The sequence below is a fragment of the Bos indicus genome, chromosome 8, assembly GCF_029378745.1.
Source record: "Bos indicus isolate NIAB-ARS_2022 breed Sahiwal x Tharparkar chromosome 8, NIAB-ARS_B.indTharparkar_mat_pri_1.0, whole genome shotgun sequence".
NCBI lineage: Eukaryota > Metazoa > Chordata > Mammalia > Artiodactyla > Bovidae > Bos > Bos indicus.
Genome location: NC_091767.1, coordinates 10,211,757 through 10,226,849, shown reverse-complemented (window position 1 = coordinate 10,226,849; position 15,093 = coordinate 10,211,757). Strand labels below are relative to the sequence as shown.

General features: G+C 50.9%; 1 protein-coding gene across 3 annotated transcripts in view; it reads right to left on the bottom strand.

Annotated features, from left to right (window-relative positions):
• Positions 1-1,088: 1,088 nt before the first annotated feature.
• ZNF395 (zinc finger protein 395) overlaps positions 1,089-15,093 on the bottom strand; it is a 48,995-nt gene continuing 34,990 nt past the window's right edge. For all 3 annotated transcript variants that reach the window (XM_019965831.2, XM_070794416.1, XM_019965832.2), the window contains 7 exons: positions 14,376-14,485; positions 9,130-9,365; positions 8,393-8,493; positions 7,444-7,726; positions 5,789-5,881; positions 4,711-4,814; positions 1,089-4,521 (listed from right to left, as the gene is read on the bottom strand). In XM_019965831.2, coding sequence (XP_019821390.2) covers positions 4,410-4,521; positions 4,711-4,814; positions 5,789-5,881; positions 7,444-7,726; positions 8,393-8,493; positions 9,130-9,365; positions 14,376-14,485 — 1,039 coding nt within the window. In that variant the 3' untranslated portion in view covers positions 1,089-4,409. The remainder of the gene's footprint in view (positions 4,522-4,710; positions 4,815-5,788; positions 5,882-7,443; positions 7,727-8,392; positions 8,494-9,129; positions 9,366-14,375; positions 14,486-15,093) is intronic.

The window sequence follows — 15,093 nt, the reverse complement described above, 5'->3', positions numbered from 1 at the left end:
TACCTCCCTGCTGGGTGGTGTGTGTCCTAGAACCCCCTCCCAGGGCAAGACAGAGCTTTCTGTGCCAGCTCCCCTTCCACCCAGGCCAGCTCTGAACCAGCATCGTGGGCCATCAGAGGACACAAAACCCACGGGTTGATGGGGGTGGGGAGCAGGGTTAGCACGCGTTGCACAAGCAGAAGGTGGCTCCTTCTCTCCGTAGGCACTTGCCGGCTCCCCAGCAAATTTAGGTCCACAGCCGGGACCTTCTCCCCATCGTCAACAATGCAAGCAAGAGAGAAAATGGTTATTTTCCTAAATCAAGGAAGTCACTGATGTAAAAAGTAAAAAAACAGTGGTTGCTTTTATGAGGAAAGGAGGAATAGCACCTAGCTAGAGGGCTTCCCCGGTGGCTCAGATGGTAAAGAATCTGCCTGCAATGCGGGAGACCTGGGTTTGATTCCTGGGTTGGGAAGATCCCCTGAAGGAGGGCATCGGAACTCACTCTAGTATTCTTGCCTAGGGAATCCCCATGGACAGAGGAGCCTGGCGGGCAACAGTCCATAGGGTCAAACAGTCAGACACGACTAAGCACAACACAGAGGTACAATGGCAGTTTCTGGAATGCTGGCCACGATCTGTTTTTTGAAGGAATGGTGGATACTTAGGTGTTTGCACTGTAATAAACCATTAAACTGTAAAAATTAAAATTAGAGATTAGGAAGAAAAAAAAAAAAGAAACTGGTTATCTCCTAGATTACAATCCTAATGCTATTATTTTCCAGATGATGACTTTGGGCAAGTTTTCTAACCTCTGGGCCTCACTTTCCTCACCTGTAAAATGGGAGTGATGAAATGAAAATAAATTAATAAATTTTAAAAATATTTTATTTTAAAAATAAAATAAAAATGGGACTGACAACAGTAATTCCTTTGTGGGTTTATCCATGTAAGCGCTTGGCCAGGTCCCTGATAATGTTGCCTGCTGTTACTATAAGCAAAGGAGTGTGCACACTTCTCCCCCGGGGCTACTGCTTGCTTAACACCAAGGACAAAGATAATCTTATCCTTTGCAGGGTGAGAGGGCGGAGGGACAGGCACACATCAAATCAGACAATGTACCATTTTATTCCTTATAAAATATATTTCATATTGCTGTAAAAACATTATATTTCACATTTTTAAAAAAATTTTTAACAGTAAAAATAATACTTGGAAGACAGCTGGGGGAAAAGGCGCCAATAAAGACAAGTTCACAGATGGGATTTATCTCCCTCTCCTTTTTTTCTTTTTGCCCCTGGTAAAGTCAGAACCTGTGAGGACCAGAAAGTAACAGGACAGATTTCTTCCGAAAAGTCAGAGTTTCCACATCCAAATCCATTATGTCCTTCAAAGAATCTAGCCTCGGGCCAACTGCAACCTTGTGGATGTTGCTCAGAATGTGTTCTGAAATTACAGGATTGCTTTCACAGCCAGCTTCGAAGTCAGATTATTAAATCTAAGCCATTTTACTCACCCGTTGGTCCTTGTGTTCTGCACCTGTGACCTCACTTGACCACCAGGAAATGGCAAGTCACTCCAGTCTTCTTGCCCGGGAAATCCCACGAACAAGAAGAGCCTGTAGGGCTACCATGAGGTTGCAAAGAGTCAGACAGGACTCAGTGACTCCACCACTACACCACCACTATTCACTGGACTCTCTTCGCACTGAAGCGCAAGCATGGGTGCAGATTCAGTATCATTAAGGCTGCTCAAAGCAGGCACCACAGACTCCAAAGGTACTTCCAAAATATTGGGAATAAGCATAACATCCCCAGAGTAAAGAGTTTCCCAAGACACTTGCTTTGCCAATCCGTCCTGTTAGTTTCCAAAGCGCACCTGTCGCCTCTTACCTTCCATCAGGTTCTGCCTCCCAGGATGGGCCAGGAAGTAGGGAGAAATACAGAGATGAAGAAAACAGGCGTGATGGTGGGGTCAGTTCACAAACCACCCCCTGCCCTCTGAGAAGAGACGAATGGGACAACCCCAGGACAGACCACACGTCAAGAACCCGCACGACAGCCACAGACGGAGCAGTGGGAGGAGAGAGGCTGGAGGAGGCCACCACCACCGGGAAGGAGGCCGGAGCAAAGGCCGACAGGGAAAGCTGCATCAGAATGTTAAAAAAAACAAGAACCTCAGTTTTGAAATTGTTGCATCAATTTCTTCTCTCTTCCTTTTCTGCCCTGTGCAGCAGTGAGGCGACAAGCCTGCCTTACTTAGAGAAAATCTTGATATCCAGTTGTACCTACATGGTCCAAACTGAGGAGGAAATGAAAATAGTGTCTCCAAAGGGGAGACCCAGCAAAGGCTTTGAGTAAGGAGGAAAGGGGAGACGCTGCTGGGCAGAGCTCCCCCCACCCCCGTCTCAAAGGCCCCCTCCTCACACGGGTAGGACCTACAGGTGCACAGGGCGCGAAGCCGGGAGTCAGCTTTGGCAAGCTGGGAGCTTGAAGGAGCAGGAGGAAGAACCCAGCACCTCTTGCTGGCTTGATTTCCAGCTTTACCGAGGGACAGAATTCCACATACATTTTTTTTTTTTTACTAAGTTATAAAAATATACCCCATCACCACCAAAGACACTCATGTGTAAGAGTGCCTTTCCCTTCTGTCACCAAACCCAGGTCACCATCACCCTTCACACCATCATACCCCCTATTCCCGTCTGCCAGTTTCCAACATGCATGTCACAGATGGAAAGGCATCTATCGGGTTCCTGCAGCCAGGTGAGCCTGCCTGGACGGGAAGGACAGCCTTGCTCACAGCCAAAGGCTGGATGCCGCTGTGCAAGCCCCAGAGAGTTGGCCTCATGGTAGAGTTCCCTGAGCCCCTGACATTTGGGACGTGGGCCCTGAGGAGTCCCCCAGACCAGTCCCGCTCGGCAGAAAGGTGAGGCTTTGAGCCAAAAACATACCCTCCCCCAGCCCTGCTCGCCCAGGCACAGAACCCCCTGCCTCTACTCATCCCTCCTCAACAAAAATGGATTTACGTATTCAGCTCTCAGGTCACGCAGTTCGGGGTCCCCTCCATTCCTGAGGTCTCCAGTGGATGCTAAATCAACCCCAGTTCCCGTCACATGACCTCCTCAGGCCCCCTAACCTCCCCAGAAAAGACGCCCAACAGGTGTCTGGAACCACGACACCACATCCAACTGACCCTCCCCATCACACTGACTGGACCCTGCAGAAGCCCCCTGAAGAGTCCTGTCCTGCCTGTCACCTTAGGAAGAAAACCAGACGGTCCCCAAAGGGCCAGGTGAGCCTGTGGAGCCACGGGACAGCTCTGTGCCCTCTCACCGTGGCAGGAGCTGCCACCTACCTTTCTCTCTGTTCTCTTCACCAGCCCGGCCCTATGGCCTTGGAGGAACACGGGAAAATCCCTGGTTCCCATGAGACGAAGAGGGATCTACCTCAGGGCAGGATCTCTCGGCCAAAGGGGGAATCTTTAATCAGAAAGAGGCTCCTGAATACACCGTAAGTGAAAACAAAGTGTTTCTGAGGGGGTGTCTTCCAGAGCTGGTGGGGAGGGGTGGGTGTGGGTTCACTCGGGGAACAGCGAAGAACTCTTGCCGAGTTTTATACCGTCTGGTCTCTTCTCAAGGAAAGAGTGGGCAAGGGAGTCTTGATCTGCCACACTGTACGACGTGAATTCTTTTTAGCCTTTTGGCTCAGCTTCCTGGGGACAGTCTTTTTACAAACCTATGCATCTGGGCTTGGAGAAGAGGCCACACCGTATCTGTTGGGCTGCAACCTGACCTGAGGGACCCCACATCGGAGCAGCTGGCACCAGAAAAAGAGCTTTCCTTGCATTCTGATGGAAGCTGCTGGGGGAGGACAATCTCTCCCTTCTCCTAGATCTGGGTGGAGAAAGGGGGCCGGCTGCACCTCAAAAAGCTCACACATCAGCCCCGTCTTCCCACCCCAGCCTCAGCAGGTCCTGTTCTCTGGGTCATCAGCCAGAAATCTTTTTTCTAAAAAAAAAAAAAAAAAAGTAAATCCATGTTGCTCAAAGTCCCTTCTGAAAGAGTGGAGAAAGCAAAGAATCCACCAGCTCAGCAGGAAACACAATGAGCTGTCCCTTCCTTCCATACGGTACACATTAATCCCCTAGGGAGATAGGCTGTGGGGAGGAGAGGAGGGGGAGTCATTTCTTTGGTCTCTGGTTTGCTGCAGAATACCCTTGGTCAGTTTTGGCTCTCTCTTATTTTAGGGGAAAAAAAAATAATTTTTTTGTTTCTATTTAAAAAAAAAAAACTAAAACATTTGTTTTGAGTATTCAACCTTAGCCAATAGAGCCCAAACTCCCCGTGTCCACTCTGTAGCTTTTAGGCTTCTGCTGTGGGCTTGGGACCCATCTGCCTGTGTCCCCAGGCCACCGGGAGGGGCCGTGGTTCAGTCCAGGAAGCGCTGGCAGGCCTTCTTCCAGCGGCAGGCGGTGCACCACTGGTCCCGGTGCTCAATGCCGTACACCTTGCGGCACTTCTTAGCTTCCCCGCGGGCTTTCCTACAAGAAGGGTCAATGAGGGGATGGTCACCCGCTGGCCAGCCAGCAAGCGGACCACCAGGGCCGGAAGACCGACTGCCTCCCTCGCATCTGAGACGTCCCCCACTGGCTCCCTGGGACCAATCCTAGGGACGAGGGGCGGGTGGGGACAGGAGCCCCCAAGGAGATCTCGGGAGAGGACAGGCTCACCTGGTGGTGCTCTGGGCCCGAGGTGGAGACGTGACGATCAGGTGAGACTTCATGGCAGGGGGCGGCTGCTGGGGCTCGCTGAAGCTTAGCGACCGGCTCCGGACCTGGGCACAAGGAGAGGGGCTGTGAGCACGAGGGCAGAAGTGCAAGGCAAAAGGACCATCCCGGGGGACAGCCAGCTACCCCCACCCCACCTTGTGCCAGGAGGCCTTCTCTAGAAGGAGATTTCAGGGAGAGGTGAGCAGGGATCAAGGAGGGAGTGGAGGTGGAGAGGCAGGAGCCAGCCTTGAAAGGCACACTGCAGCTAGGGGAAGGGGCTCCAAGCAGGAGAGCCACTTGGCCTGGCCCCCTCGTGGGCTGCCACCTGCAGATTTAGAAGAAGCTACCATACTGGGGCAGAAAGAGGGACAGCACAGCCTCAGCGGCACCTTTGGGTACGTGGGTTTTACAGTGTGCGGTGATGCCTTCCTGCAGGAGGCGTTTCAGACTGCAACACCCTAAGGGTCTCTCAGTCGTATCCAACTCTTCGCAACACCATGGACTGTAGCCCGCCAGGCTCTTCTGTCCACGGGGATTCAAAATAACTTACAATTTATTTCAGTTTGGGGGCAAGCAACCTAAGGCGCTGGTCTGCGGTGGCCCGGGGAGCTCTGATCCACCTGCACAGCCCCCCACGCGCCCCTCTCTCCTTTCTCACCCTCCCTCTGCCCCTCCAGCTTCCCCATGTCCTCTCCCTCCTCCTCTTGGCATCAAAACCTTACCAAGCACCCCCAGGGGCTCAGAACTAAACAGAGCGCTGATCCCACCTGGCCTCACGATCTTGGCAATAAACTTCATCTTGGTGCTCCTCGCCAGCACGCCCCTCCCACATTCTATTGGCACCTATGACTCTCGGTGGTGGCGGGGCGGGGGGGGAGGGGGACGGTGGGCAAGGGTATGAAGACCTTCAAGAAGCTGGGGTGCAGGAGGCACTGAGCTCGGGGGAAAGGCCTCCAGCACGGGGTGTGTGTGGCTGAGCCCTCAGCTGGTTCCAGGGCCCCTGGAAGGGCTGAGGGGCCTGGAGCGCTGGCGCACTCACCGGGGACAGGGAGGAGGTGCTGGAGGGGGCAGCAGCCCAGCTGATGCTGGTGTAGATGTGCGGGGAGACCGGGATCTGGAAAGGCGGCAGAGCCTGTGAAGACAGAGTGCGTTGGCCAGGGCCCAGCTCAGGAAGCTCTCAGGGCCCTCTTCCCACTCCAGTGACCTCATGGTCTGCAGCAACAGCAACCTCACACTAAAAAGTCCTGGGACACCCCAAAATGCTCCTCCTGAGAGAAATAGCAGAGCACTGGCTCTCTGGAGTCGTCTTTGTCTCGGGCTCCAGGCTTTTTTTGGAGCTCCCCTCTTGGAGCTGGTTTAACGTGCCAGCCTCATGACTTAATCATCTCCACAGATTAACTTCTTGGCGGCATCACCTACGAAGAACATGCTCGGGGCAGCTCCCCCAGAAATTCAGCCTTGTGAGTTGGGGCACAGGCACTGTGCTAAGTGCCTGCCACCCCTGGGGCAACCGCATGGAAGCAGCGACTCTCCAGGTCAAGGTTTGTTTCTAAAATCACCAACCGCCCTTTCCAGGTCTCATGTCACAGGGACAGCTGGCGGCCTGAAGGGCCACCTGAGTTGAAATAGCTGAGTGACCACTCATGACCACTCATTCTAATGAGAAGGAGAGCTGGCTTGCTCTCTAAAGGCTTTCCGACGGAAAGCACTGCTTCTTAATTACTAACTTGCAAATAAGCCTACAGTCGGAAAAAAACAAGCAGTAGGCATCAAAGGATTTTAAGAAAAACTTGCACATGGCAAACAGAGTCTTCGGCACCTACTACATGCAGTAAAAACCACCCTAAATGCCACCCGCTCCATGACTGCTTTCCCAACCCAACGGGCATAATACCTTGGTCTTTACAGCTATTGTTGCTTAGTCACTAACTTATGTCCGACTTGTGAACTGTACCCTGCCTCCTCTGTCCATGGGATTTCCCAGGTAAGAATACTGGAGCCAGTTGCCACCTCCTTCTCCAGAGGATCTTCCCAACCCAGGGATCGAACCCGAATCGCCTGCATTGGCAGGTGGATTCTTTACCACTGAGCCACCAGGGAAGCCTGGTCCTTCCTGTACCCACAACAATTGCTTGTGCCTCCAGTAAGATATTTTAACTACTTATTATAATTAATCGTAGTTACATATTCATTTCTCTCTCCAGCTAAACTGTACACTTCACAAGCTCAAGAATTATATATCTTATTCTATCTGCAAAGCTTATCCTGCAGCTTGACACACAGTATGTATTCAAAAAACTGAGGGCCAGATTATTTAATGTAGTACAGTTCTGAGAATTGGGGATTTGCTCTCGGAAACCCTACTACACTAGTCTATCCCCTCTTATAACCAACAATGGACCAATTCCCCTATCCAAATCTATCAACCTGGTTACTTAGGGATTCAGCCAGATTTCTTAACCACTGGATTCAGCCAGATTCAGTAACCACTCATTACAGTCATCAAGGTACAACTCTGGAATTCCTGTGTTTATTGAGTGTGAAGTCATTTTCCTTATAGAAGCAAGAGATATGTAATTCAGCTGAGGACTCAGCCTCCAATCAGTGTGGTCAGTGGCCTGTGATCAGGCTGACCAGTGACAGGCACGGAATCCCTCATGGCCCCTAGGCTGAGGTCCCAGGGGGTCCCCATACCTGGTATGCATGGTCGGCCTGAATGTGCCAGAAGGAGCCAGGAGCTGACTTGCTGAGAGCACCAGAGGGCAGGTAAGACTCCAGGCCAGGGTGATCCGGGCCTGAGGACTGGGCTTTGGGAGGAGGCGGTGGGGGCAGGATGGTGAGGGGCGGGCTGGTCATGCTGGGGGTCGGAGCCGAGTCGGCGGTGGGGACGCCAGCCGCAGCAGCTTCCCCCTTCATCTGCACCTCTGTGTAGTAGAAATCCTCCTCCCGCTTGAACTGGTCGGAGTCCACGGTGTCCCTGCAGGGGAGGGAGATGCGGTGACAACCAGCGACAAGCTGCCCTGGTCCAAACACAGGGGACAGCGAGGCACGAGGGGGAGCGCCTGCTCAGGGCCACCAGCAGGTCACAGGAGAAGCCCAGAGGACAGGTGGGAGCCCAGGTCCCGACATGGGCTCCCAGGGATTGTTGCACCCTGGCACGTCAAGGGGAATTATTTTTCCTAGCACCGAAGGCTTCTCCTCTGGCCAGATCTGCTTCACACTTTGCCCTGGGTCCTCTCTGGACCCCACTCACTCGCGGTCACTCTCTCCAGCAGGGGAAGGACTATGAGTCGGTCCCCTTGGCCTTCTGCAGCCCCGGCTCCGGCTGTCAGTGCGAGGGGAGCCCCAGCTCCCCAAGGGGAAGCAACAGGCTCTAAGTAACTAACCACCCTCTATGTGCCCAGAACTGAACCATCTTCCTTCCGGGGTGAGAAGACATACCCATCAACAGCATCACCCACCACCGGAGGAGGGCCTCCTTCCCAGCAAAGAGGGTGTTCCACGGGGCCCAGGATCAGGGATGGGTGGGGTCCTCAGCCAGCCAGTTTCTCAGAAGCATTTGGGGGCGTGGGTCTCGGGGAATCAGCGGGTGGAGGAGGGCTGAAGAACGCCCTAGACAGAGGAGCTCTGCGTGCATACCCACCCCAGGTGGAGGGCTTTCACGTGTCGTTTGATGCCCACGATGGAGCGCAGGACTTTGCCACAGCTGGGCCACAGGCACTTGTACATCACCTTCACCGAGTTCTGGAGGGAAAGGAACAGGGATGAGGAGGTCATGTCCCCCCGCTCAGCCTCACCCAGTGGGGCTCCAGTCACATCCAACAGGACCCAGCAGAAGGCTCAATCGAGACTTCGAGAAGGCTAAACGGGTTCCCAGAGACCAGAAAGACTGACAAACAGGGGCAGAGAGCTGGTCCTGGGGGCCGGCATCGGTCTGCAGCAGAGATGGGGGTGGGCTGGCGGGAGGGGGATGGAGGAGAGGAGATGGGCTGGGGGAGGGGAGATAGGCTAGGGGGCAGGGGAAGACCTGACGGAGGTCTCTGCAGGGGAGCTGGGTTGGGCAGAGGTGCAAAGGCCAACGATGCGGCAATGGAGAGGAGGGGCGGGCTTCTGGGAATATCAAGAGGAAAGAGAAGCAGCAAAAGAGAGCTGAAATGATGGTCCAGGGCCTGGGACTCGGCTCCCAATGCAGGGGGGCCGGGGTTCAATCCCTGGTTGGGGGGAACTAGATCCCACATGCCACAACCACGATCTGGTGCAGCCTAATTAATTAATTAATTTTTTAAAAAATGGATCACTGAAACAGGATGGGGCCCGAGAAGGCCCAGGAAACCAGGCCTGGCCCCTCTGTGGCTGAGCTTGAAAGCTCAAGCTACTCACCTTTCTTTTTCGGGGAGCTGGTTCATCCAACAGGAAAGCGTCTGGGTCGGTCTCAAATCCATTATCAGTCTGGGGAGAGCCGAAGGCATCCCCCAGGTACTTGGGGCTGGCCTGGGGGTGGGGGGGCGAGGGGGTGGAGACGCCGCTGCTCCCACTCCAGTGCCCGCTGGTGGTGCTGCTGCCGCTGTCCGACACGTCGCCGCTCTCCTTCCACGGATCGCAGGCCGTGCGGGAGGCTGGAGGGGAGAAGACAGAGGATGCTTGGTGCCTGTCCCTTTGCTCATGCCAGATTCTGCACAGACAGCCCAGGTCGGGGGCAGGACACTCTAGTTTAGACTCTGGGTTCCTGGGCTTCCCTGGTGGCACAGTGGTAAAGAATCCACCTGCCAATGCAGGAGACACAGATTTGATGCCTGGTCTGGGCAGATCCCACAGGCCAAGGAAGAACTAAGCCTGTGTGCCTCAACTGCTGAGCCTGTGCTCTAGAGCCTAGGAGCTGTAATGACTGAAGCCCGAGCACCCTGGAGCCTGGGCTCTGCAACAGGAGAAGCTGGCTCACTGCAGCTAGAGCGTAGCCCCCAGCTGCCACAACTAGAGAAAAGCCTGAGCAGCAACAAAGACCCAGCATGGCCAAAAACAGGTACATAAATAAAAATTATTTTCTTAAAAAAGCTGGGTTTCTGAATCTAATGCCGGGTTCTGCTTGCCTGGCTCTGTATTCCAAGGGGGGAAAATAAAAAACTGACAAAGTACCCCTTCCCTAACAAACCCCTCCCCTTTCTGGGCTTCAGTAAAAATGAGGAATGGGTCCCTTCATTGCAGCACTGTCTGTGGGTGGCAGACTGCTCTGTTATCAGGGACCCTTCCTGCCACAGCTGTGCTGATCATCACTGACCGCCAGACACACTCTGTAGCTGTATTTTGTGTGCAGGTGTCGCCCAGTTTTCAAAAGTTCAATTTATACCTTTTCCTTCATATGCAAGACCTGCGGTCTGCCCTCCAAATCCCCAGTTTCCGCACTGAAAATATTTAGGAAAAAGAATTCCAGAAAGATCCCCACAGCAACACTTGAATTTGCCACACAGCAATGAAACATTTAAACAGCAACATTTAAAAGGCATTTACATTGTCTTTCCAACTACTTACAACGTTGTACACAGCATCTGCCTTGTGTTAGGTATTATAAGTAACCTAGAGATGATTGACAATATGCAGGAGAATGTGCATAGCTTAGATGCCAGTACAATGCTGTTTTACACAAGGGACTTGAGTATCCATGGATCTGGGTATCCGCACGGGTCCTAGAACCAATCCCCCATGAATACAGAGTGACAACCTGACATCAGGACCTGTTTTCACTGAAAGAAATCTAAGGAGGACTTTCACTTTATGAAAAAAGGTGACAATAGTTTTCAATGCTGGTTCTGCAGCGAGCTGTTAAAGAGGCAGGGTGCCCCAAACAGTGAGAGTGGCCCCACCAAGCCCCTTCCTAGGAACACCACTCAGCATCTCAGCACCAGCCCCCAGAGCTTTGAACTGAACCTGCGAGTATCTGTGCTTTATCACAATGTACTTTGTGCATCCATTAGCAAGAGGCGTCCTAAGGTAATGGTTTCTTTGCCTTATACCATTTCAGTTTTCGAAAGTTTTCACAGAAATGCCCTACTTTCAGATAGCAGGGGACACCTGTATTAATGGAAAGATAACCTAATCAAAATGTACCTCTCACTTTAAAGGCAGGGGGAGAACAGGGAGAGGGGAGAGGAAAAGCCTCTCCTGCCCCCACCCCACCCCTGCACACAGACAAACTGGCTGGGTACCACTTGGGAAGTTTTCCCGGGAGTTGAGTAGGATGCAGAGGCCAGGAGAAGGGCTTGTTAACCAGGCTTTCTTAAAAGATGCCTTTTGATAATTTAAACCCAGGTAAGTACATCAAAACCTGCGTGAGAAAAGAAACCATTCAGCCAGCTCTCATAGCTGTCGGGAGGTGAAGACTTTACCAGAGCTGGCTCCTGTTTTTATCCACAGGGAACACGTTTAGAGCAGGAAAGACAAGCTCCGAGAACAGTTCAGACTCATCACGAGATGACAGGAGGCCTGCTTGCCCGACAGGGCCTGAACTCGCTGCCCTGCTCCCAGCAACGCGTCTGAACAGGAAGACCACAGTCAGACCTGTGAAATTTTCAGTTTTTAAACTGCCTCCCTTTGGGGTGCTTTAAGCCCAACCCAGACTCTTCCGTGCCTAGGCCATAAACCTGTACTGACAGCTTATTGACCAGAGACCCATTAATACGTCTTTTGTTACCCAAACATTATTGATCAGAGATGTTTCAGTATTCACTGACGTAACAAATCGGTGGTCACTGACATTAGGTTCTGCAAAAATTCTTGGGTCAATAATGTGCTAATTTACACCATTTTGTTGTTGTTGTTCAGTCTCTAAGTTGTTTCTGACTTTTTTCGATCCCATGGACTACAGCCCACCAGGCTTCTATGTCTGTGGGATTTTCCAGGCACGAATACTGGAGTGTTGCCATTTCCTACTCTAGGAGATCTTCCTGACCCAGGTATTGAACCTGCATCCCCTGCATTGGCTAGCGGGCACTGGCAGGTGAATTCTTTATCAATGAGCCACTAGAGAAGCCCAATTTATACTAGAGGACAACCTGAAATTTTGATACACAGAAATAGCAAGAAAAGGGGAAAAACCTGTGACACATTCAGGTATGGTGGCCTTGTCCCCAAGCCCCAACTTCCACATGGGCAGTGGTCCACAAGGCCTCCTTACCCTGGATTCTGAGACCATCTACCACATCCCCTGAGGCCAGGATAAGCATCCCACTGCTTTCCTCTCCTCCTACTCCATATTCCAAACCACTTTCAGGCTAACCTAGACACCCAGCATTCCATGTTTCCAATGCAGGCTCTCCTTATTTAAGTCTCAGATGTTAGGAGAAGCCTGCCCAAACAGTGTGGGCCAAATGAACTCTGCCGTCCCTAAGCATCACTGTCAAGTCTCAAAGGTATGACTTCCTGGAAATTGAGAGTTTATGACATCTACACATGAGGCTAAAAATAGCGTAGCCCTTCAGGAAAGAAATCAGGGGCCACCAATGATTCTCATAGGTCCACAAAGGAAACCCATCAGGGAGAGCTGGGCGAAGGGGAAGAATGCTACATCTAGCATCAGAACAGGAGAAAGAACAGGCCTGCCCCACAACACAGCAGTCTTCCACGGAGGAACCACTCAAGTGGCTCTGTGCCAACCCTGGCAAATTGGCACCTAAGGAAAAATACAAAACAAAGCTAAAAAGTGAAACTCATGAATTAACCTGTATCTTATAAGTGAAAACAAAGTTTTAGTCGCTCAGTCATATCTGACTCTTTGCAACCCCATGGACTGTAGCCCACCAGGCTCCTCTGTCCATGCGATTCTCCAGGCAAGAATACTGGAGTGGGTTGCCATTTCTTGACCCAGGGATCGAACTCGGGTCTCCTGCACTGCAGGCAGATTCTTTACCATCTGAGCCACTATTGAAGCCCCATGTACCTTATAAGAGGAACATAAATCACTCCACCTTAGATCATACAATTTTCTAGGACAGGGTCCAAAGAGATTCTGTACCAGGAAAACAAAGCATTCCCTGGCCACTGTACCCTGAACGTCTAAGAAATCCTTGTTCACACCTTCTGCTCTCCACAGGCCCAAGCAGAGCCATCCTAACAACACAGACACCAGGAGGAACGGGTGGTGCGAGCAAGGTTTGGTTGTTGTAGAGACCTCACCTTCCAGACTACGTCAACATAATTAGCTGCCAAGGGGGCCTTATCTTTCCACTTACTTCAACAGAAGACCAGAAATATGTTGTTATGGGAAAACACCTTTAACAGACAATAAAAAAATGTTTATCAAAGGGAACTTAAGATATCACAGCATATTATCAGTTAGATGAGTATATGCTAGCACTGGGGTGTGTGTGTGAACATATATGAATGGATTATACACACACACACAGTGTGTGTGAACATATATGAATGGATTATACACACACACACACACACACACACACACACAAGCTGAGGGGAATTTCAGTCAATGATTTTCTTTCCCTTTATGGTGTTTTCCTGGATCTTCTTCCTGTTGACCAACCTCCTCAATCTCCTAAACTCGTGGAGTTTCCTGAGAACTTAAAACTGACTCTATGGGACTTCCCTGGAGGTCTAGTGGCTAAGACTCTGAGCTCCCAATGCAAGGGGCCGAGGTTCAATTTCTGGTCAGGGAACTAGATTCCTCATGCCAGAACTAAGAATTCCCATGCCACAGCTAAAATTCAGCACAACCAAATAACTGAATAATTTTTAACTGACTCCTCTCCTCCTGTGTTGCTGGTGTGGGCCCCAGGTGTTCACAGAACGGGTGTGTGATGCTCTGCCCCTCAAATGGTGCTGTCAGACTGCAATAGCTTCTTCTAGCAGTCTAGCCATTGATGACAGGCCTTGGGTGAAATAAGTAAATTTTATCGCTTCCTTAAATTTATTTTCTAAGTAGGGAGATTACTTATGAGGGATGCTTTGTAAAGGCCACTTTCCACCTGATATGTTCAAAACTGACTCCATTATTTTCCTATAAGCTTTTAAGAAGCTCACGATTCAGTTAGATCTCACCAACGAAAAAGTTATTCCCTGGGAGTAAGTTAGGCCAGCCAGATAACAAATTAAAAAAAAAAAAAAAAGGTTCAGATTAACCACAAATCTTGTCAAACTACTAATATTCAGCAACCCACCTTTCTCCCATATTACTCATAATGTATTTGGGGGGTTGTGCTAGCATTCTCTTTTAATTTATAAATTTGTTACGAAGTCTTTCTATTGGTTTGCATTAAGCAATTAGATTTATTTCAGACTTCAGATCGTTTATTCCACACTAATTTACGAGGCTGAATGAGGCACCTGGAAGGGGGCCGTGAATCAGCTGAGGCCACAAGGGGATCATTTAGTACGTTCCTACCTTTACCACTAAACGTTCCTCTACTGGCCTCGTGCCGCCTGAGTGCCCTGCTCGCTTACTCCCATGGAAGAACTTACTCGGGTGGCCATGAGGTTCAGTCTCGCGCTCAACCATCTTCACAACACACCAGGAAACTTTTCCCCAGAGGAGGAAACTGAGGAGAAAGAATGGAAGCATCGAACTCCGAAAGAATGGAAGCCTCAGCTGCACCCAGAACCCATTCGGCCCTGCTCCTCACCAGAAAAGTTGGCCTCGGCCCCGGGAGGACTCTGCACGACGGGGCTGCAGGACAGGGACGTGAGCACCATGGCCGCCATCATCTCGTCCATTTCCACTGCATCCGACTTCCTGGGTTCAGACAGGTAAGAGTCAGAGGTTACTTCCTGACACAGCAGGTCATGTGAGCATCTTACGTTCCTGGAATGTCCCTTCTAGCCCCCTACTCCGATCAGTCCGTGTGTGATCAAGTAATAGAGTTAAATAAAGCATTCGGACTTCTCCTCATTCCTCATGAAAAGTCCTCAGTTCTGAGTGCCACTGATAATACCAGTCAACCCCAGGGAAAGCAGGCTGGGCCCCATCCCACTGCTGACACCCAGAGGCAGCTCCATTCTCCATGGAATTCATTTCCTAACTCTCATTCTGCAGCTTAAAACTAGGAATTTTATTTGAGGGAAAGGAAGACATGCCCAAGCAATGAAATAAAGCAAGGGTATAAAAGACACCTGGCTAGAATCTGAAAGCACTATAATTACCTTCCTTTTCTGGCTTTATATTTAAATTTTTTAATATTTATTTGCTTATTTAATGTATTTGACTGTGCTGGGTCTTAGTGGCAGCACACAGTATCTTCAATCTTAGCTGTAGCATTTGGGATCTAGTTCCCTGACCAGGGATCAAACTCAGGCCCCCTGAGTTAGGAACAAAGTCTTAGCCACTGGACCACCAGGAAATCT